This window comes from Oryx dammah, unplaced genomic scaffold, assembly GCF_014754425.2.
Source record: "Oryx dammah isolate SB20612 unplaced genomic scaffold, SCBI_Odam_1.1 HiC_scaffold_15, whole genome shotgun sequence".
Taxonomy (NCBI): Eukaryota; Metazoa; Chordata; class Mammalia; order Artiodactyla; family Bovidae; genus Oryx; species Oryx dammah.
This window is the reverse complement of record NW_024070199.1, coordinates 35,010,252-35,032,894: the sequence shown is the minus strand read 5'-3', so window position 1 is coordinate 35,032,894 and position 22,643 is coordinate 35,010,252. Positions and strand designations below refer to the sequence as shown.

Here is a 22,643-nt window from a genome sequence, read left to right as displayed (position 1 = left end):
AGAGCAGCAATATGTAGTCTTTTCCGACTGACATCAGTCATTTTACATTATATTTTCAAGATTCTTATATATGTGATACCTTATAAAGTTTTCAAATGTTTTTGCCAGTCAGTGGTCTCTCTGACCTCAGCCTCCAGGGCCAGTTCATAGGGACTGATCTTGTCTGTGTCCATCCTCTCATTACAATGTATTCCTCTTGTAGATGGGAGTCTGCACTCAGTAGATTATAGGAGAAGGTATTAGAAGGCCAGAAAGTAGTTTCATCAGGGAACAGTGACAAGTCTAATTGGATAACCAATATATTCCCCAGAGACCTTTTTCTAGAAAAACACAATAAACCCAATACTAAAGGGTTTCAGTGAAATATTTGAGCTCAATTCAGCATGAACTTACCTCCTAGCCAAAGGGCAGGTTCCACCTCAAAAGGAATTTTAGATACACACTTTGTTATCGAGGTTTCCAGTGCAAGGCAGTAAGAACTTCAGCCAGATGTGCATGGGCCCTGCATTTCTGCCAGTGCCCTCTTGCCAGAGACCACCAGGAGCCACCTATAATTCAGCAAGTTGAGTTCAGTGCCCATTTGCAGTGCGGGAGATCACACACCGGTGGGGGGTGGAGGGCTTCAGGGCTCCTCATAAGACCGTATTAGAAAGGACCTAGAGGGTTTGGGCTTGTGTTATGTGATTTCAAGGAGGATTCAAGGAAGTGGGATTTGCTCAGGGACTGGTGGTGTCAGAAAGTACAGATGACTGACTGAGAATCTTAACAGAGATCTAGGAATGCAGACCAAAGTGAACCTAAAGCTGCAGGGACATCCATTACTTTTGCAAGGGGAGGTGCAGTTTTTATGATTGCACAATAACCTTGTTTTTGTCTGTGCTTAAAAAAGTTATGTGTTTGAGACCAGTGTGACAGGGTCTGCTGTTGGTGTTCTGTGAGGTTGTTTTATGTCCAATAGAAAAACGCGTCAGTGTCAAGCCAGTTCCTCTTTCACAAGTATGAAATAAGGTGTGTTTAACACATATAGAGCAGTGGCTGGCATATGGTAAAAACTCGGTAGTAGATGACCACTGTGTCTATTTTTCACCACCAGAAGGCTTTTTTTTTAAGTGTCTTAAGTACTTAAACAATGGTTACCAAAAACAAGACTCATTTTGATGGAACAGCACTCCTTAATGGTGGAAGAGAGTGGATTCTCTGTTGATAAGATAGCCTTAACATATAAAGCTGTTAAGTCAGAATTCTTAATCCCTGAGAGCAGAATTCTTATAGTTTAGAAAGGAAACTTCGTTTTAATAATTTAAGAAACATCACTATTACCTCAACAAAGTAAATGCTGTGTATACTACTATTAAATTGGTTCAGGTAACATTCCAATTAATATGATTACTTGCGTTGATGGGCAGAAACTATCATGTCAGGAAAAAGAAAAAATTTATAAGATTTATTTTTGTGTATAGTTGCATAACTGATACAGCACTATGTTACAATGCCCACAGTATGGATAGATTTCTAAAGGTCTGTTTTAACTCTTAATTTAGCTTGCAATGGTTTTTATTTTTAGCTTTTGGCACATTTAATGTGTCATGGACAAGAAGAGAGTGCCCTTTGTTTTACTTTCCATGCTTACTATCCATCAAGTTAGGGATCTAGAGGCCAAGGTTTAGATATTTTAGAATGTGGAAGTAGATTTGTTTTAAGAGGGACCATCTGTTAGGTATGTCTTGTTCTCCATTTTAGTTCTTTTTGACCAGCTTTTAAAGCAAACTCTTGGTAATACCAGAATCAGTCCGAAGCACAGTGGGTTTTATTTCTACCTCACCATGACCCCACCCTCTCCTGAAGTATTATAGCTTGCCTTGCCTGGTGGTCATATGTCAGTTAGGTCAGTCTTTCTGGCCTGCCCAGATCACACCCCCAGGCTTTTTTTTTGGGGGGCAAATATTTACCTATAAGCTTTAATGTTGCCTGCATTCTGAACAACTGCAGAATACTAGAAAGTAGATTTGTGTGTGTGTCCATGGTGACCAGGTCCAAATACCAAGACTTTTCCAGTTTTTATCCTAGGACAGGTTGAAATGTTAGAGTTCCCTCTTCTTTAAACAAAAAAGTGACAATGGGAAGAAATTGACAAGAGCTCTTTCTTAAACAAAATGCAGCATTATCTGGTTTTCCAACTCACATCTGGTTTAAAAACCAATGAGAAGGATCAGGAATAAGTTGGATAAGTAGGCATAGGGAAAAGGCATAAATGTCTTGACAGTAAAGGAAAGGCATGCACTGACATGCCAAACACAAACCTGTAAGGGAGAGATGGCATGGGGGCAGAAGGAATAGAGGTGCAGTTGGGGATTAATGCAAACACATAGGGTCTTGTCTCCTTTCAGAAGCCTCTGTCAGTGTATTGGAACAAGGTATAACAATTGGTGTTCTTGAGTTATCAAGAAACAAGCAAAAGTTACATTTAATGTTCTGTATTTAAGAAGTCAAGGCAAAATACAATTCTCGCACAAATTTTGTAGTGCAAATGACTTAATAAAGTTCGGATGCCTTAAAAGGGATTAGGTTAGTTTTTCAGGAGAATTTTACTTAAGTAGAAAGCATATTCATTTCCTGATGTCACATGGTTCAAGTGTTCCAAGAGGGAAAACTGAAGTGGTGCTGGATTCTAAATTTTCACTGGGAGGAAATTTAATCTTACATGTCTGTTAACAAATGATGTTTATTAAATGTTCACGTGTATGTGGTGTTGTACAAACTGTTACAGTTAGTACATTTTAGCTTTTGTTACAACACTGCCACCAGAAGAGTGTACAGCTGCAGAGGCTCCTTGGTTCAGTTGGGGCAGCACAGCTTTCTGCACGTGGTAGAGACATCGACCAAGTTCAACACCTGATGAGAACTGTTTGGATCTACCCTCCCACTGAAAACAAAAATACCTTTTTTTAAAGTCACCTTTTAAGATATTTGAAAAGATGATCAGGGTTAATTTTAAGGAAAAGAGTCTGACCCAGAGAGGTAAGTACTCACCAGAGCACTAAAACCTGTTTTCCCCTAGATATTTGACAAAACACCAATGGGCTTTGGTTCATCAGCTCAAAGGTGAGGGAGACAGAGGTCAACCCAGAGCATATGGAAGCTGCAAAGTCTTAGAAAAGGTGCATGCATGAAGTAGGGGCCCCAGAGTTCACATACCACAAGGACTACACCTGCTCACCTTCCTTGGAGACAGCTACCTTGGCAATGGGCTGCCTAGAAGATGAAAAGGGAAAAAAACGCACCCCTGAGAATGATGGATAGTACTCTTGCAGATTTCTGTCATGCTTGCTCCTTGCAGGGGCAAGCCAAGGAATCTCAAACAGTAAATTGGTTTAGATAATGCCTACCTTCCAGGAACCTCACAGAGGCAAACAGAAACCTTTTCTGGAAGAGGGCACATTCATCCTCCCCTCAGCAAGTCAGTCCTCTCCAGGGTGTTTTCAAGGGCAATAACCACTGTCAGAAACAACCAGCCCAAAGGAACCATGGCTAATCAAATATTTTGGTAGCAGGTTGAACTGAGCAGAAGAGAATTGTTGAATCCGAAGATAAATTAGAAGAAACCACCTGAGCGCTGCACAGACAAACTGATAGGGTTCTCCAGAGGAACAAACCCAGTAGGATGGATAGGCAGAGGTGTGTGCAGGGTGAGGCGGGAGCGGGGGATTCACTCACATGACAGTGGAGCACTAGAAGTCCCAGAGTGTGCTGTCTTCTAGGGGGAGGCCAGGAAAGCCGGGAGTGTAGTTCCAGCCCAAAGCCTGAGTCCTGGGAACTTCAGGCCTGGTAGTGTCAGTCCCAATTCAAGACCAAAGGCCTAAGAACCAGAAGCACTGATGTTCAAAAGCAGGAGACCACGGATGTCTCAGCTCAAGCAGAGTGCAGTTTGCCCTTCTTTCACCTTTGTGTTCTGTTCAGCCCGTCACCAGACTAGATAATACCCACCTGCATTGGTGAAGATGGTTCTCCTTATTCAGTCTACCAAAATACTAATCTTCTTGGAAACATGCTCACAGATACACCTGGAAGTGATATTTTACCTGCTCTTTGGTTACCTCTTAGCCCAGTAAGTTGACACATAAATTAACCATCAGACTACAGATGTACAAGAGGGTAAGGCTTATGGACGGTACAAACATAGGTATATTTAACTTCTTAATAACATTAGAGACCAATGAAATAATCTCTTTAATGTGCTAAGGAAAATAAATGTGAATCTAGATGTCTGCACACAGTGAGAGTATCTTTGAAGAATGAAGGTGAAATGCATTCTCAAAAATGATTCGAATATCATCACTAAAGAAACATTTAAGGATAGGCTACAGGTAGATGTAAAGTGAACATGGAAGGTTTAATATACAAAAGAATGAAGAGCAAAGGTAAACATGAACAGATGTGGACAAACATGGCTTATATGAAAAAGAGGCTTTATCTAAAAGAAGTAAAATCTGAGGCAGTAATTTGTAAATTGCAAAATGGGTGTGTATGAGAAATGAAGTTAAAATTTCTAAGATCCTTCTGTTGTCCAGGTGGAAGTAAAGTTTTCTTTCGATTTTGGTAAGTATGTGTCTAATTTCCAAAGCAACCAGTAAAGTGAAGGGAAAAACTGTGTGATTTCCAAACTGATAGAAAGGGAGAAATGGAATAATTATCATTTACATTCAACAAGTTAATTCTAAAATGTATAAAGAAATGCAAAGGTATTCAGGAAGCAAATGAACAAGGTAAGAGGATTCACTCAGCCTGACATCAAGATTATTCCAAAACTGCAGTAAGTACAGCCTGGCATTCATGCAAATATAGACCAGCAGATGGAACTAGTAGAGAACCTGGAAACAAACCCATGCATTTAGAGCTCTGCGGAGCAGAGAAGAAAAGACAGACTTTTCAATAAGTGTGTTCCCTTCACAAAATCAACTCCAGGTGTGTTCAAGAAAGATATAAGTGTCAAGGGCAAAATCTAAATCTTTCATAAAGTAATTTGAGATAGGAAAGGATTTTTAAAAACAAGCCCCCGAAGCCATAACTGTAAAGAAAAAGACTGGTCAATTAAGGTATAAATCTTTTGAGTCCTCAAAAGAAACCATGAAAAGACAAGTCATAGAAGAGGGGGAAATATTTGTAACATCTTTCACTGATAAAGACTTGGTATCCAAAACATGAAAAGAACTTTTATAATGAAGAGGGCAACTCAGTAGCAAGACTTGAACAAGCATCTCATAGAAAGTGAAAATGTTAGTCACTCAGTTCATGTCTGACTCTTTGTGACCCCACGGACTGGCTCACCAGGCTCCTCTGTCCAAGGAATTCTCCAGGCAAGAATACTGGAGTGGGTTGCAATTTCCTTCTCCAGGGGTTCTTCCTGACCCAGGGATTGAACCCCTGTCCGGATTGCAGCCACTTTACCAACTGAGCCACCAGGGAAGGGTACATGAAGTTAAAAAAATACATATCCTGCTGCTGCTAAGTCACTTCAGTCGTGTCCGACTCTGTGTGACCCCACAGACGTCAGCCCACTAGGCTCTCCCGCCCCTGGGATTTTCCAGGCAAGAGTACTGGAGTGGGGTGCCATTGCCTTCTCCATACATATCCTATGACCAAGCAAATCCATTCCTGATTTAGATACCATAGGAATAAAAAACCTGCATACCTCCACTGTTGTACAAGAATACTCACGACAGGGAATTCCCTGGTGGTCCAGTGGTTAGGACTCAGCGCTTTCACTGTTAGGAGTGCTGGTTGAATCTCTGGTGAGGGAATATTCCGCAAGCCACATCACAGCCAAAAAAAAAATGAAGGGTGAGGAGAAAAGGAAGCAAGTTATAACCGTGAAAGACAGGATGATGGTTGCTCTTGGAAAGAGGGGTTTGTGATCAGGAAAGGGTAATGGGGACTTTAAGGATGCTGCCAGTGTAGTGTGTTAGGGTTTGTGAGTATTGTACATGTTCACCCTACAGCTGTCTTTTTAATTTTGTGTAAAAGGTGTATGTACAACAAGTCAGCTGTGTGTTGCCATAAAATGTCTTTAAAAACAAAACTTGTCAGTGATTCCTTAAATGTTACATTATTTAATTTTTTATGTCAATTTTTGTTTCATTTATATTTGAATTTCTGTGCTCCTTTCTAAAATTACTCAAATAATCCAAAGAATTTAAGTAGTAATATAAGAATGTTGTTTTACACATGATTTTTAAAATCACATGTAGATAATCTGTTCAAAGTCTTAGAGACAGAGCTTGCAATTTATATATCCTGGTTTATTTATTTCACCAGAGTAGTGACAGCTGTCCTCTTGTTCACAGGCTCAGTAGATGAAGGCATCACGGAAGGATTGCCTACGCTTCAGGGCACTTCTAGCACCAACGCTCACGTAGACGATGATGATCGGTTAGTACCAACACAGTAGGACGTTTTCTTGTAAGGGTTCCGCATGTAATTCTAAATCCAAGCATTTTACCTAGGATTACATAAAAGCTTACTGAAACCTGACTTTTGTATATTTTGTAATCATGACGTAGCCACATAAATTAGACAAGGTTTTTCAGGTATTTCCTAAACTTCCCAGCTCCATTGGTTTAAATAGTATCTGTTTCAGGTGTTGGCAAACCTGTGGCCCACAGGCCAATTCTCCCACCACCTTTATTTGTAAATCAAATTTTATTAGGACACAACCATGCTGTGTCTGTGGATGGCAGAATTGAGTGGTTGAAGTAGAGATCATGTAGTATGCAAAGCCGAAAGTAATTGCACCTGTCCTGCTACCAAAACAGTTCACCAGGCCCTTTGCCTTATACTCATGATTCCCAGGTCATTGTCTTCTCATTGACCCTTCCTGCTGATATTCTCACAGACGTAGCAGGGCCATTTCAGACTTAAGACCAAAACAGTGCTCCAGCCTCCTCCGTCAGACCTGCCCTTCTAGTCTTCCTGTCTCAGTAAATTGTGTCATCGTCAAGCCCAGATTTCTTCAGCAGCGTCTCTGTGAATTATACTTGATACTTTCCCTCACACCCACCCCTGTATTTAATCCACAAGTCCTTTCTGGTCTGCATCCAAAACATGTTCCTTGTCAATCCACTTTTCCTCCAGCTCTGCTGCAACCACCCCAACCCAGGTCACCACCACCTTTTGCCTTGACTATTGCAGTAACCTTCAACTGGCCCCTGATTTCATGATCCCCTCTACTCCAGTCCTTCATGTAGCAGCCAGAATTTTGTTTTTTACATTAAGTCAGATTGTGTTGCTGTTCTAAGTAGCAGACTCTTTAAATTCTCCAGTTGTTCACTTCAGTCGCTCAGTCGTGTCTGACTCTTTGCGACCCCTTGGACTGCAGCTTGCCAGGCCTTCCTGTCCATCACCAACTCCTGGAGTTTACTCAGACTTATGTCCATTGAGTCATTGATGCCATCCAACCATCCCATCCTCTGTCATCCCCTTCTCCTCTTGCCTTTAATCTTTCCCAGAATCAGGGTCTTTTCAAACGAGTCCTTCACATCAGGTAATGGAGTTTCAGCTTCAACATCAGTGCTTCCAGTGAATATTCAGGACTGATCTCCTTTAGGATGGACTGGTTGGATCTCCTTGCTGTCCAAGGGACTCTCAAGAGTCTTCTCCAACACCATAGTTCAAAAGCATCAATTCTTCAGTGCTCAGCTTTCTTTACAGTCCAACTTTCACGTCCATACGTGACTACTGGAAAAACCATAGCCTTGACTAGACGGACCTTTGTTGGCAAAGTAATGTCTCTGCTTTTTAATATGCTGTCTAGGTTGGTCATAACTTTTCTTCCAAGGAGCAAACGTCTTTTAATTTCATGGCTGCAGTCACCATCTGCAGTGATTTTGGAGCCCCCAAAAATAATGTCTGTCAGTGTTCCCACTGTTTCCCCATCTGTTTGCCATGAAGTGATGGGACTGGATGCCATGATCTTAGTTTTCTGAAAGTTGAGTTTCAAGCCAACTTTTTCACTCTCCTCTTTCACTTTCATCAAAAGGCTCTTTAGTTCTTCACTTTCTGCCGTAAGGGTGGTGTCTTCTGCATATCTGAGGTTATTGGTATTTCTCCTGGCAATCTTGATTCCAGCTTGTTCTTTCAACCAGTCCAGCCTTTCTCATGATATACTCTACATATAAGTTAAATAACCAGGGTGACAGTATACAGCCTTGGTACTCCCTTCTGGATTTGGAACCAGTCTGTTGTTCCATGTCTGGTTCTAACTGTTGCTTCTTGACCTGCATACAGATTTCTCAAGAGGCAGGTCAGGTGGTCTGGTATTCCCATCTCTTGAAGAATTTTTCAGTTTGTTGTGATCTACACTGTCAAAGGCTTTGGCATAGTCAGTAAAGCAGAAGTAGATGTTTTTCTGGAACTCTCTTGCTTTTTCGATGATCCAACCGATGTTGGCAATTTGATCTCTGGTTCCTCTGCCTTTTCTAAATCCAGCTTGAACATCTGGAAGTTCATGGTTCACAAACTGTTGAAGCCTGGCTTGGAGAATTTTGTGCATTACTTTACTAGCATGTGAGATGAGTGCACTTGTACAGTAGTTTGGGCATTCTTTGGCATTGCCTTTCTTTGGGATTGAAATGAGTAGATTCTTAAATCTAAACTCCTCGCCATGCCTTGAAAGCCATACATGATGTGATTCTAGCCTGATGCCCTTCAGACCACACTCCTAACAGACCACGTTCCAGCCATGCTGACCTTCTTCAGTTCCTGGAGTAGTTCATGTTTGTTCTGGCTTGCAGCCCTGCCATTTTAAGGCCTTTCTTCTGCCTGAAATGCTTTCTTCCCTAATTTTCACTTTGCTCCCTCTTTCTTCATTCTTCAGATCACTGTCAGTTCTGAAGGTTTTTCATGACCTCCAGTCTAAAGTAAAACAGCACCAATCATTGTTGGGTTACTCAACTTTAATTCTCTGTTCTGATCATTTTTTTGTATGCTATTGTGTGTCTCTGACCATTGAATATAAAACTTCACTGAAGTAACTCCTCATCATTAGAGTCCAGGACAGACTTTAAGAAGTGTGTTTATTGAAAACTCAAAGGATTGAAAGAATTCAAACATGATTTATTGTATTTGAGAAGATAACCTGGTAGAGCAGGTTGTGAACCAGAGTCCTTTGAGTAAATGATAGAAGGTGTATATATGGAAATATGCCTAGCTTTCTTAATTTCAAACATGAATGGGGTTGTCTGTTCTGTACTAGATACTCTGCTGAGTGGTAGGGATATTGAAATGAAAGGTAACCCTTGTCCTCAAAGAGGTCAAGCCAACACTTGAGCCGGGAGAGAGGTTAAAGACTGACAAGTAAGCAGATAATCATGGGTGATCAGCAGAGGAGTCTATTGCTCTGCATAGGAGAGTACCTACCTAAATCACTGATGAATCAAAGAAGGCTTTCAGGAGGAGGAAGTTAACTTCTTGGCTACATCTCATAAAATGACTGGTGTGTTATCTAAGCAAAAAGGGTAGGCAGGTAGAGTAAGTTAAATATATGAAAGCACAGCACTGAGAAAGAAGTGTTAAGGAGGAACTGCTTGGTAGGGGTATGTTTGGGGAGTGTGACAAGAAATAAGACTGGAAAAGTATACAGACCCAGATCATGAGGAGTCTTGTATGCCTTCATTCTGAAGATAGCAGTGAACCATCACAGGACTGTTATCAAGAGACTGATTTAATCAGCTCACTGTGCAAGGGGTGTGGGGCAAAATAGAAAGAGATAGCCATATATTGACCAGAGCCTGAATTAAAGCAGTAGTAGGAAGGAAAGGATTATTAGATTAAGGATACCTAAAGTAAAATCATTTATATGATCTTGGTCACATGTCTTTGCTTAACTTAGGATGCTGGACATTCTGGACAGTAACAGTTTTTTTATTATAAATGAATCTTGTAATCTAACTTTTAAATTTGTTTATTTCCTTTTGTTCATTTAAACTTGTGCAGAACTGTTTATTGAACTTAAAAATCAGAGCCTGGTTGCCTTCTTTGGTCTGTTTTTTAGATTGGAAAATGTTCAGTATCCCTACCAACTCTACATTGCTCCTTCCACCAGCAGCACAGAACGGCCAAGTCCCAATGGTCCAGATAGACCTTTTCAGTGTCCAACGTGTGGGGTGCGATTCACCCGTATTCAGAACCTGAAGCAGCACATGCTGATCCACTCAGGTAATGCCATTGTTCCTCTTCTGGCATAAATGAACCCTCTAGAACATTTTATTTTGGAATTCCAGTTAAAAATAGTAAACAGATGCTTTTGAGTTAGGAAAAAGTATATCTCTGGGAAGTCTAGTGAGAACAGATCAATTCAGATCTGTTGCTGATTTGTTGCATTGTCAAAAAGATATTTGCTTAATACATCAGCCACAGGCATAAATAAGTTTTCTGATTGGGAATGGGGACAAGTGTGATGTGTACATGATATACATGAAAAAGAGACCAGATATTTGTGTGTGTATATGTGAGGGAGGAAAGCACAAGTGCACTTGGTAAAGCAAATGGGGTTAAAAGGGCATATATTGGTATTCTCTGTGCTAGTCTTAGAATTATTCTTAAGTTTGTAATTCCAAATAAAAAGTGTTTTTAAAAATTAAATACAATAATTTTATTTTAACTGTGCAATTCTAAATTTCTCTATGCCCTATTCAGCCAGCCTTGCAGTATTATTTTAGCGTAAAAAAGATTTTGAGTAAATGATGTGTAGAACATACTTGAAACTTAAGTTCAGTGTTCACATAAAGGCAATAAAATTCTTATAGATAGAACACTGGCCTCTGATAAGGAATATTCTCAGCTGTTTAACTGTCTCACTTTCCTCTTCTTCAGATAGGTCTAACAATCCTGTGCTAACACTAATTCCCTTTGACTGTGTTGAATCAACAGATTATGTTTTGAAGGTTTTTGAAATTTTTTTGCTAAAACTGTGATAATGAATTTGAAGAGACCATAAATGCACTTTACATTTCATATATTAATTTCTACATATTTATGTCACTATTACATTAAGTACCCCAAAACTTAACCAAAGGTAGTTCTGTTACAATCACTAATTATGTTCAGAGATGTTAGAATTTTTTCTTTTTTCTTCTCATTTTTCTCTGAGATAGGAAATTAATATTAGATAACTGATCAATTTACACATTTTCTTGATATAAACTTTACTACTTTAATGAAATGAAATAATAATAGGTGAAGAACTGGCATCTGCTTAAATAAATACTCTTGTTATATTGTATTTTGAAGCCTAAGAAGATTTGGAAGAATTAAAAAATCAGATGGAGTATATATCATTTCAATTACCCCCACCCCCACCCCATGGTGCCTTTCTTGCTTGCTTGCTTTTTTTCAAGCACTAGTGACTTTTCAGATGTTTTGTACTTTTTCTAAGATACTGAATTTGGGACTCATTTCTGCTGATGATTTTTATCTTTTCAGATTATCTGTTGCTACAAAATTACAGTTCAGAAATTTGTGAAGTTTATGACATTTCCATTTATTTTGTTTTTAGATAATATTTCTTATCGCTTTATTTTATAGGAATTAAACCATTTCAGTGTGACCGCTGTGGGAAAAAGTTCACCAGGGCTTACTCGCTAAAGATGCATCGCCTAAAGCATGAAGGTAAACGCTGTTTCCGGTGCCAGATATGTAGTGCCACTTTCACTTCCTTCGGGGAATATAAACACCACATGAGGGTTTCCCGGCACATTATCCGCAAGCCTCGGATTTACGAGTGCAAAACATGTGGCGCCATGTTCACCAACTCTGGAAATTTAATCGTGCACCTGAGGAGTCTGAACCATGAAGCGTCAGAGCTAGCAAACTACTTCCAGAGCAGGTGAGGTGCACACCGAAAACTGAACCAGGGAAACTGCTTTCTAAACTCTCTCTTCCTGTTGTTAGGGCAGCCGGCTGGGTTTTGTTTTGTTTTTTTAATCAGGTTGCCAGCTAATCAATCACATTCCTTAAAAATTCCCACTATCCAATAACACTCTGATCTCCTGATAAAATTTTGCTAATTCTACTAAGTATAAACAGTTTTAAATACTTTTATAGTTGGCATTAGAAATCTTTTCCTACAGAGATAGACCACTTGTTTTGGGTTTTGGGGGGTTTTATGGGGTGGTTTTTTTGTTGTTGTTGTTGTTTTTAATATAAGGTTAAAGTAATTCTGTAGTAGATTTTAAATAGACCTGACTGGAAGATTTACCATGTCAGATGATATTTGGTGACAGTGGATTACTTCCCATTCTTTGAATGTTGGTTAAATTCTTGACGACTCCTCTTTTTTTTTCCCCTCCCTAAATAATGAGAGAAACTTCAGCAGCAACTGATAGTTTACATCAAATGAAGTTTTCCTCTTTTTCTTTCAGTTTAGAACTCCATACATTGAATATTAAAAATTTATGATAGAGTTAACCTTTCTGATTTATCGGGTAGCTGAGGATCGGGTTCTAGTTCTGGCTCTGCCGCTCCCTGCTGGTATGATTGAACACATCACTTCACAGATGAAGAAGCTTGAACTTAGAGAAGGATAATGTGTAAGCTTTAAAGATGATTGCTAAGGTCTCCTCTAGATATAAAATTCTGTTGTCTATTTTTAATACTTTATCAGAATTGTACATCTATAGGAATCCTTAGTTTCTTATAAAATGAAATCAAATTTTACACCACCTTTATTTTTTTAATCTTATTTTTCTATAAATTTTTTTTCCTGCATTGATTTTTTTTTTCTCTTCAAGCCAGACATTTTGTCCAATCTAATCATTCCTGACTCTGAGTGTCTGGTTATTATATCACTAAACTTATATGATACATGACATACCAAAGTTTGTTAAGGACTAAAATCGTGTCCCAGTTAACTGCACAGCCCGTTTTCTGTATCTTCCCTGTGCTGAGCCCTCTGTCCTCCAGTCTTTAACATCGGAAGACTTTTATAACCGAGGACATCCTAAATTGCTTTGCAAATGAGCAGACTTTAATTTTTTTTATTAATAGTGGACAAATTATAAAATAACCTAAAGTATATTAGATATTGAAATTATAAAGTATAATGAACTTTTTTGTTCAATAGTAAAGATTTAAATAAAGCATCTAAGTAGTATTTTACATTTTTCTATATAGTAGATTGTATATAAGGTCATTTATGCATAAGAATTAGTTTCTTAACTATATCCAAGAAGTAATAAAAAGCTAGGTTTATATACCTTATAATTAGTGTATATTCCAAGAAAGGTTACACATAAGTTATTCAAATGATCTTTGTTTAAATGAACATGCTATTTGCGTTTGTTTTGTGCACAGAAACTCTTCTACATAGAAGGAGAAAGGCTGTTTAGGTGTCCACAGTGACACTGAATGTGATCTCTCTCTCGTGATGGTAGGGAGAGTTGATATACTTGGGTTCTAATGGATGGTTTGGGCTCATATCTAGGGAAATTTAGAAGCTGAAAATTCCTGAGTTATAATCTTCATTCAAGAATTAGAGAATGAAAATTCCCAATCTTGTTTTACAAATCAGGTCTTTTTATTATGTCTTATTTATTCTTGGCTTGAAAATTAACTCCCTGTTTCATCCTTTGCCTCTTACCTAGTGATTTCCTAGTACCGGACTACTTAAACCAGGAGCAAGAAGAGACCCTTGTTCAATATGATCTTGGAGAACACAGTTTTGAAAGCAACTCCTCTGTTCAAATGCCTGTAATTTCACAGGTCTCCTCGACCCAGAATTGTGAAAGCACTTTTCCCTTGGGGTCTCTTGGGCTGACAGAAAAGGAGGAAGAAATGCCAGAGCAGCCAAAGACCAGTGCTTGTACCGAGGCAACCAGAGATGACCCCCCAAAATCAGAGCTGTCTTCTATAACTATTGAGTAATTTCATAGTTTGGCTTCATTTTTAATTTTTGGAAAGTGCCTGTGCTTGGTCTTGTACGTTTGAATTTTAATTTTTTAAGCAAAAAAAAGGGTTTGGAAAAATTTCCCTTTTTACTTTGTAAGTCCTGCAACTGATGTTTTATTTTTCGTGACTGAGAGATTGCTTCTGTAAGTGCACAATAACATGGTGTTGAAATACGGTAGAAACCCTGAAACTTAAGGAGAGGAAGCAGGTGACATCACACTTACATCAGTTTCCTCTTCCGTCATCAGGAGTAGGCTAACAACATATTATTAGGTTGAGAAGAAATCAGATGATTATTGACCTTCCTGAAATGAAAGGGTACACCAGAAACATACTACTAAACAAATTTGGCAAATAGCCTGAATAGATGTTACTCCTATACACAGGACATTGTACAATCTTCTGTAAAGCCTGTTGTTTCTGGAAATATTTATGGTGAGCTTTCTTAAAAATTATTAGATGTGTACTTCTGAAATTCCACGTATTCTTTTTTTTTCTTTAAGCTTTGTCATTATAATTTTTTATGCTGAAAATTTGGTATTGGGATAGGTATTCCCTGTACCTTTATAATAGTATTCTCCAAATTATCTTTCTTCTGTGAAAGACGGCAGAGAGCCACAGTTGAGAAGAGTCAAGCTCTGCATGAAGAGACCAGGAATGGGGAATATAGTGTGTGAATCTCAGCTTCATAGGAACTCTTTCATACTGCTTTTCTGGTTAAAATCATTGTTTACCTGGTCTTTGAATGTTAATGCCTGGCTAATGAGGTCATTGCCTAAATCAGTTTTTGTCTTACCCTGTCAACAGTACTTTCTTTTGCCTATACTTGGTGTGATCCCATAAAAAGGAAATATACTGGAGATGTTCTATATTTTATATATAGGTTTGTGTATTATTGAGGATGTTTTCATTCTGCTGTTTGGACAAAATAAAGAATTCTCTCTTAAGGCTATGTTCTTAACCCAACTAAGATTGTTTACAAAATACCATGTGACAGTGATATATTGTCCTTATTCCAAAATATTTTTAGACATTGCCAAATGTCATATTGAAAGCAGTTAGTATAGTTTTTACAGAATGTAAGCAATAATGTAGAAGAGAAGAGGCTATAAAATGATGATCTGTGACTCAGATCTATTTGGGGGAAAAAGTTGTTAAGACTAAAGAAAAACTAAAAACCTTAAGGTAATGAATATTACCTCTTGCTGCTAAAAGAAAATGAAACTTCCTGGTTTATAGTTGAAATACATATGATACTCTAGACTGGAGTATATATTTTACCTGGTGCTGTTAAAGCATCGCTTACCTTGATCCTAAATTTCATGAGTCCATGAACAATGATCTTTTGAGTAACTTTTTTTTCTATGTACATACCCAGAGTTTAATCATTATGAAAACACCTGATTAGATTAGAAAAAGGAAATACAGTTTCTTATTCAGAACACAAGATCTCAGTTTTGTCTGGGTGCTAGACCTCAATAAAAATTTTTTTAAGTTATAGTGATTTGTTTCATTTTTTTGATTGGCTCATTCTGTAACTTATCTCTTACAAATGTAAAGGAAGGGAAATGAACTCCTTGAAGTTTTTTTAGGCTAGTGTTCTTTTTGTTTTCATATTCTGTTGTTTTTAACTTGTTTCCAACTCCTTTTCTCACTCAAGAACCTGTTGTTTCCTTTTTGCTCCCCAAATAGCTATATTATCTTAAGGAAAATGAACACGTACAGATTCTGATCGCCCTCCATCATTTATGCTTCTTTATCAGTAGGTTGAATTACTTTTCTTAAGCAAGACTATATGATACTAATAGCGGTACTGCTGTGTCTCAACTGGAAAGGTCAGGAATTTTTATTTTTAATATTATATAGATTCTCTGGAAACTATTATGCCTACCAATAGATAAATCTCAAAGTTAATTTTAAAATCTTATATGGACAAGACAAGAGTAAGTGAAATTATCACCAGGAGTCATTGTTGCCCTCAGTTCTAAGAGTTATTTTTTTTAGAATAAGGAAGGAAGAAAAGAAAGAAAACAGACTCGAGGAGAAGATATGTCAGAACTTGGAGACTGGTTGATGGAAAGTAATTTAGCATACCCCCTGTCCTGAGAATTTTGGACTGAGAGTCCTGCAGAGATTTGCCCGTTCTGAGGTGTTCTGTGTTCTCAGAATGTAGGATTACCATCACTGGCTATTTTTTCCCAAGTGGAAACTTTAGACTTTCATTGGTAATTACAAATTATACAGATTTCCAAGTCTTATGCGACATTTGAACCTACTGTGAAAATGCTTAATGCTGGTTGTCTGTTCCCCACATCTTATCAATACAGGTAACTAACTAATATTTAACATGTGGTATAAACAAAGGCCTTTTTTCTCTATTTCAGTGAGGCGCTACATTTTTCTTGATCTATAGTTTAAGGTTACTTAGCTTATGGGCCTGTTTTAAGAAACTAAGCTGCAAGAAAATAATTGTATATAGTGTTACTTAGATTTATTTAAAATTCATCTAAGAGAAGGATGCCTGGATGTATAATTTTTACCAGAATATGTGGAGAAAAAAATACAAAGAGATGAAAACCTGTTATATTATCTCATCATCAGAAATTACCAGTATAACTGAACATTTAAAAAATTCCAATTTAGAATACCATAGCTATCTTGCTTAAATTAGGCCCCAGGAGGTAACTTTGTGATGTTTAAAGGGCTTAAATTTTAGGATGCAAGATAAATTGCCTTTTTTAAGCAAGGATTTTATATAATAAAAACATTTATTTTCATTTTAAAGCTACCAAATAGGTATGCTATACATACTTCACAGATGAGCAGAGATGTGTGCTCTGATACTGGGTGTTTCAGCACCTGCAGGCATCCTTTCCACTTTATAAGGCTGTGTTCTAATAATGAAAGCACTTGGCATGTTAGTGATTGCACTAATTCACAAACAAAAATTTAGTGCTCATTTTTTTTTTAAGTTTTCAAGAAAGGGATGCAGATGGAGGTTATCACCCACAAATATATTTAAATAAGTGTTTCTTACTTTGAAAGTAATCCTTAAGTAATTAGCTATCTATCTAGTTACATTACCAGTTTATAAAGTTCTCAATTTCAGTGAGATAAAGTGTATTAAAATGTTTAAATAACCTCACTTGTTCTTACATTCTGGCTTACAGAACTTTACATTCTGGTTCCTTGTTATGACACATGCCCTTAGGTTTTAAAAACAAACAACAAACAAAAAAACCCTTCTGTTTTGTTAAAATATGTTCCCAGGTGGAAAGAACTATCCAGCACATCTAATGTACTTACTGTTGGTAACTCTGTTACCTTCTGACTACTGAGCCAGTCTCTCCTGATGTATAAATGGTTCCCTGGGAGCCTTTGGAAGCCGTATTAACTCTTTCAGTTTTTATTTTACCTCTTACTAACTTTTATTCTCATACTTAATCTAAATAGAGGCCATTTATCTGGTTCAGTGGCTTTTATTTTGAAGATTCTCAGATCACGGTTTGCTTTCTTTCAGCTTTGTAGCCCCTGAGAAATACATAACCTTATAATGTAATGGCAGTGTATGCTAGAATAATCACATGGAGAGAATTACTACTTGATGAATGAACAATCCTAAAATTATAACTGAAAGGACTTTGAGATTTAAGGAATTGATGAAGAGAACTAGCAACTTTTGTGTGGCGTTTACTCTGTTTTCACTCATCTACAAAATGTGAAGTCATAGCTTTGGAGATATACATCCTAGTGAGGGAGAGTAGTTTTCTAGTTATTAGTATTAATTGGGAGGGAAAAAACGAGAAAAATTCACATCAGGAAGTGACCCAAAGTTGCTGAAGGATAGTAAATGCTGTTTTCAGTGTAAGTTATTGACAGAAAATGATTTAATTTATGTTTATATTTTGAGAGTTAATGAGAAAAGCATATATACAAACTTGATTTTCTGAATCAGAACAGAATGGTAAATGGGTGCTCAATTAGAGTAACCATGTCTATGAGGAATATTAAAGCTAAGCATACTCCTACAGGCATTAGACGCAGATCATCCAAATTTAAGTTATTCTTTATTTTGCCTATACTCATTTTTATCTTTCAGTGTCATTTTTGCCTGACAAAATGTTGGTGACATAGGGTATTTTTATTTGGAAAGTCCTCAACAAGACTAATTGCCAAAGCAATAATGGTTCACATTAACAATGAAGTGGAATTAATATCCAGGTTCAACTAAGGAGCAGACATCCTATGGCTATTTCATTTTTAGATTATAAACATGTTGAGATTTATTAATGGGGGATTAAGCCTATGTCAGATTATGGGATGACTCTTCATGACATTATAGTTGTACTTTTCTTTAACTTCATACTCAACTAATACACTTAGATATTTATACTGTATCATAGTGATTATATTTTTATGATAAAAAAGCAAAAGTTCCATATCTTTACAAATAGTCTCTGCAGAGATGTCAGGCGATGGTGGTGGTGGCATCTCAATTTGACAGTGTCTGAAAAATGAGACTGCCTTAAAGTGTACGTGCTACAGAGCTCACTCTGCATGTGGTCCAGGCCAGTTCCAACTAACATCAAGCTTTTTATGTACATAATAGTTTACAAAGAATTTAAAGGTTTGGACTATTGGTTGAAAACAAAAACTTAAAAAAAAAATTTTTTTTTAACTTAAAATTTTTTAATTTCAGTTTGAAGTGCCTGGTTTATAAAAATCAGATTCTTTGATTATTGGCTTTCTCTTTTAAACTGACTTTTTGCTGATTAAAGCCCTAGGCTCAATTGTGATGATTTATGGATAAAATTGCTGCTTGATGGTATGAGGGCCTAAGTGTCAAGATTTTATTAAATTGTCCTTGTTTTTCCAAATATCAGTCTAACCATATCCAAATTTCATCATTCAGGTAAGCAGGTTAAAAAATCATCCTGTGAATTAATGTTCAGATTACCAAAGTACATGGTCTGCTGAGGAAAGGTCAGTCTTCCCTAAATTAATTGTATTAGTGGAGGTTATGTTCACTTAAGGAAGGGCAGCCTTTTGTGCCATTCCTAAAAAGACCTGTTTTTTCTAGAAAGACTTTTTTTTGTATTTTCTGTAAGAGCTTCCTCTTATTTCAACCGTCAGTTTAATTTTCAAGTTGACAAATGCTATGTAAAGTCTCTCATACTGAGAGGGGTCCTTTGAGTTATTGAAAGTCGCACTGCTGTTCATCTTTCAGGCACCTGAAGTGAATGCCATCAGCTGAATCAGGAGTAAGATTAGTCATTTTCTTCCTTATACAAAGTAATGGCTTCTCATGCTTATATTTCAAGATATTTTTTAAAAAGACCACAGCCCCTACTAGAGTACAATTTGATCTCAGTTCACGTCCCAATAATATGTTTGATGTTTCTCTTGTTGCTGGTGCCTCCTGTTGCATCAGATAGAGATTGCCTGCCTCTTTGTAGGGCACCCTTGTGGCACCTTATGTCCAGTTGGAAGATGGCATATGGCTTCATTTTGTGCCTCTGCTATCTTCTCAAAAGCCATTTTATAAAAATCCTAGGTAGCCTATTTTAATATTTAAATATATATATATTTGTGAGAGATACTTTTAGAACAGACTTTTTTTTACTTTAAAATTCCTGTATTCCCATTTTTAAGAGTAAATTTAAACTTTCCAGGATTTGAACTTTTTCCGCAGCAGCATAATGAAAAAGTCAATTTGAGATAATAGAATGTAATTCAATGATAAGAGAGATTGATGTCTGGTTATAGGAAACAGAAGGGAAGGGAAAAACGTTGTTTTGATGTAACAAACAAATTTTAAATAAAAATGTTTTTGTTTTCTGTAATTTTGTATTTGCTGCTACAGTAGCTCAATGTTTTACGGAGCTAACATATAGATCTGGCTCCATTCAGAAACTGGAGTACTTTCTAGTACAACCAACCAACCTAGGAGGAAGGTGTGTACCACAGTCTTCCAGAAAGGTGACTGGCGGCCCTGTTTAGCTGATGCATGCTTTAAAATGCGCCTGTAGCCCAACATCAAGGAAGTGTGGGAGAAACGTTTATCTTGCTAGTTAGTAGCATTATGATTCTTTTTGGGCCCTGGCATTTTGTGAAACCCTTGAGGGAGGGAAGGTGATGCTGGAGAAGAAATGTGAATTACATTATGTAGAAGGATGTTTTCATGCTTCTGTCCTCTCCTAGAACCAGAACAGCTTTTGTATCTGTGCCAGGCTCTAGTTCACCAGCTATGTATCCAGTCGTCATCTCATTCACATTTGGCTTCACTTGGTGACAGCGCCCATAGCTAAGTTATTTGGCATGTTTGACTTTGAACAGTAACAAAAATGGTTTTGGATTTTATTTCCTAAAAATGTATACAATGTCGAAACTTTACATTTTATATACTAGTATCTGGCTATTAGTATTTTACAGGAACCATGGTTCTTGGTGACTACATATATATATATATATATTTTTGTGACTTTTTTGTATACTAAGTGCCGTTTTCAATGTTACAATCATTTTTAGAGTTATTGTAATCAATGTGAATATCATGTTTTTTCAAATCTGTTCTGAGCCTATAGTGTTTGCTTTGTGAATATATATGTGTATTGTATATATTCTGTATAGTTACATTGTACTGAAATATTAGCTTGTTTGATATAAGGAAAGTATGTATTGAGTACTTTTTGCTAGTTTGGTTGTTTAATCTTTTTAAAAAAGGTTTAATCTTTTTAAAAAGCAAAAACTTTAAACCGGCCTTTATTACATGGTCACAAATAAAGTTGCAGTTAGAAGGGATGGGCAGGGAAAAAAATAGTTTTGAGTGTCTTTGAATAGAAACAAGACTAAGTTTTTAAGTTTTGTTTGGTTCTCTTCCTCCCTTTATTAAAATATCTTATTAATGCTTTATGGAGTAAAACTTCCTGCTGTTGTCATTTACTATTGGCTGGAAGGAAGAATTGCTGATTGAGGTCAAGTGGATAAGAAAAGTCATCAGAGTAATGCGTTTCTTAAGTAAGCATCTGTTGAGTGTGTACAGACCAGAGAGTGCTCTGTGAGACAGCACACATCAGCTTCCTGGGCAGCTAAGAAAAGAGTTCATGAACACCATCCCTGAAATCAAAAGGAATATACAGGAGGCTAATGAAGAAAGTCATCAAATCCCAGAGCGACCAAGCCAGGTATCTTGTTGGGGCTACTTTCCTGAGTGCTGGGCTGCATTTTTCTGAGCCTGTGCCTTATTGATTAGAGACCTGTTGGTGATACTTCCATAATATCTTACAACCAAGGAGTAGAGATAGTACTTCCTGGGGAAGCTGCTCATCGCATAGGTGAGGAGCCTGCGAAAGCCCTGAAGGAAGGCCTTCCTAACTGTAGGTTCCTCTTGCTATGGACTTTGACAGTGAGTGGTCTGCAGAGTGAGAGTAACAGGCAGGGGAAATGTTCACTGACCCCAAGTACCAGGATCACTTCAGTTCTGGGAGGTAAATTTTTAAGAAGCATTTTCTGTCATTCAGCGAGTGTGTTGAGTATTTTTAACAACAGTTTACCAGACTACTCAAGGTCAGCAAACTGCTGGGGTCCTCAGTAGCCCCAGCCAAGGGTGATCTCTACGAACGCAGAAGGCAGCATCCATAGAATCATGCCCTATAGTTTATTAGAGACCAGGAAGATTGCTTCTGGAGAATGATACTCAATGTGATAACCAAAGGTGTGTGTATCCTTGGCACATGGCACAGGGATTGATAGCTGCTTTTCTGAACAGAATGTTCCAAGTACTAACCCTGAGAGATCTGCAGACATACTGAGAGTTGCAGTGGGCTATACTTGCCCATAAACATCAAGTCCCAAAGTGTAACATCATTCCCTTTCCACGTGGGTAAACTTTTATACAGATGGGAAAACTAGGACGGGACTGTCAATCCAGAAAGAGCTTCCTCATCAGCAAAATGATGAGAACTAGGGTTTAAACAGCCTTGGAGCGGAGGGGAATGCTGTTTTATTAAACTCTTGGTTCGTTTACTTAAATTCTTATACCAAAAACACTGAATTTCTTACCCATTTTGTAGATAAGTCATTGCAGAGGCTGTGGGCAGAACTGCCTTTAGAATCCTGTCGGGCTTCCATGCAGCCCCACACCCTTCTGTCTGTTCTTCCCTATGTTTGTTTTCCACACCTAACATTTCTGGCTCCCTTTGGCTGAAGTCATAATGACTGAATAAGTGAATGAGTGAGTCTCATTGACCAAAGAACCTGAGCATCCACACATACCCACGGCCTCTGGTAAGCCTGGCCATCTAGAGATCCTTGGGAAGGCTGCTTTAAAACAGAAGAAAAGGTCACACCAAATAGAGCTCCACTCATACACTCTAACTGAGGGGCCAGGGCACATGTGCTCTCTGGGGTTCAGGCGTCACTTGGGCATATGGCGGGACGTGTGCATGATTGATAACTTGTCCAGAAAAAATTCTTGATTGCAAACAAGTCTACCTGCAGGATGATCAAAGATTCCTTTTCAGTATGTGTTACAGTTTATAAAAGGCTAGCACTGTGAGTGACTTGGTCTTCAAAGCCCCAATGACATAACAAACATGTGACCTGCACAGATAGTTGGCACCCTTCCTACCCACTGTGAAAAGGCATAAGGTCCACCCTGAAACCTCCAGGCACCCACAGGGCTGGAGCCCAAGAGGTGTTGAGCT

At 37.9% G+C, this 22,643-nt stretch overlaps 1 protein-coding gene across 4 annotated transcripts in view; it reads left to right on the top strand.

Annotated features, from left to right (window-relative positions):
- Nucleotides 1-20,850, top strand: part of ZBTB44 (zinc finger and BTB domain containing 44) — a 58,088-nt gene extending 37,238 nt beyond the window's left edge. Inside the window, exons 3-6 of one of the 4 annotated variants that reach the window (XM_040255879.1) lie at nt 6,342-6,426; nt 10,100-10,209; nt 11,578-11,878; nt 13,635-20,850. In XM_040255879.1, coding sequence (XP_040111813.1) covers nt 6,342-6,426; nt 10,100-10,209; nt 11,578-11,878; nt 13,635-13,914 — 776 coding nt within the window. In that variant the 3' untranslated portion in view covers nt 13,915-20,850. Of the gene's footprint in view, nt 1-6,341; nt 6,427-10,045; nt 10,210-11,577; nt 11,879-13,634 lie in introns of all 4 variants that reach the window. The other 3 variants (XM_040255877.1, XM_040255878.1, XM_040255880.1) reach the window with 3 other exon arrangements.
- Nucleotides 20,851-22,643: the final 1,793 nt, after the last annotated feature.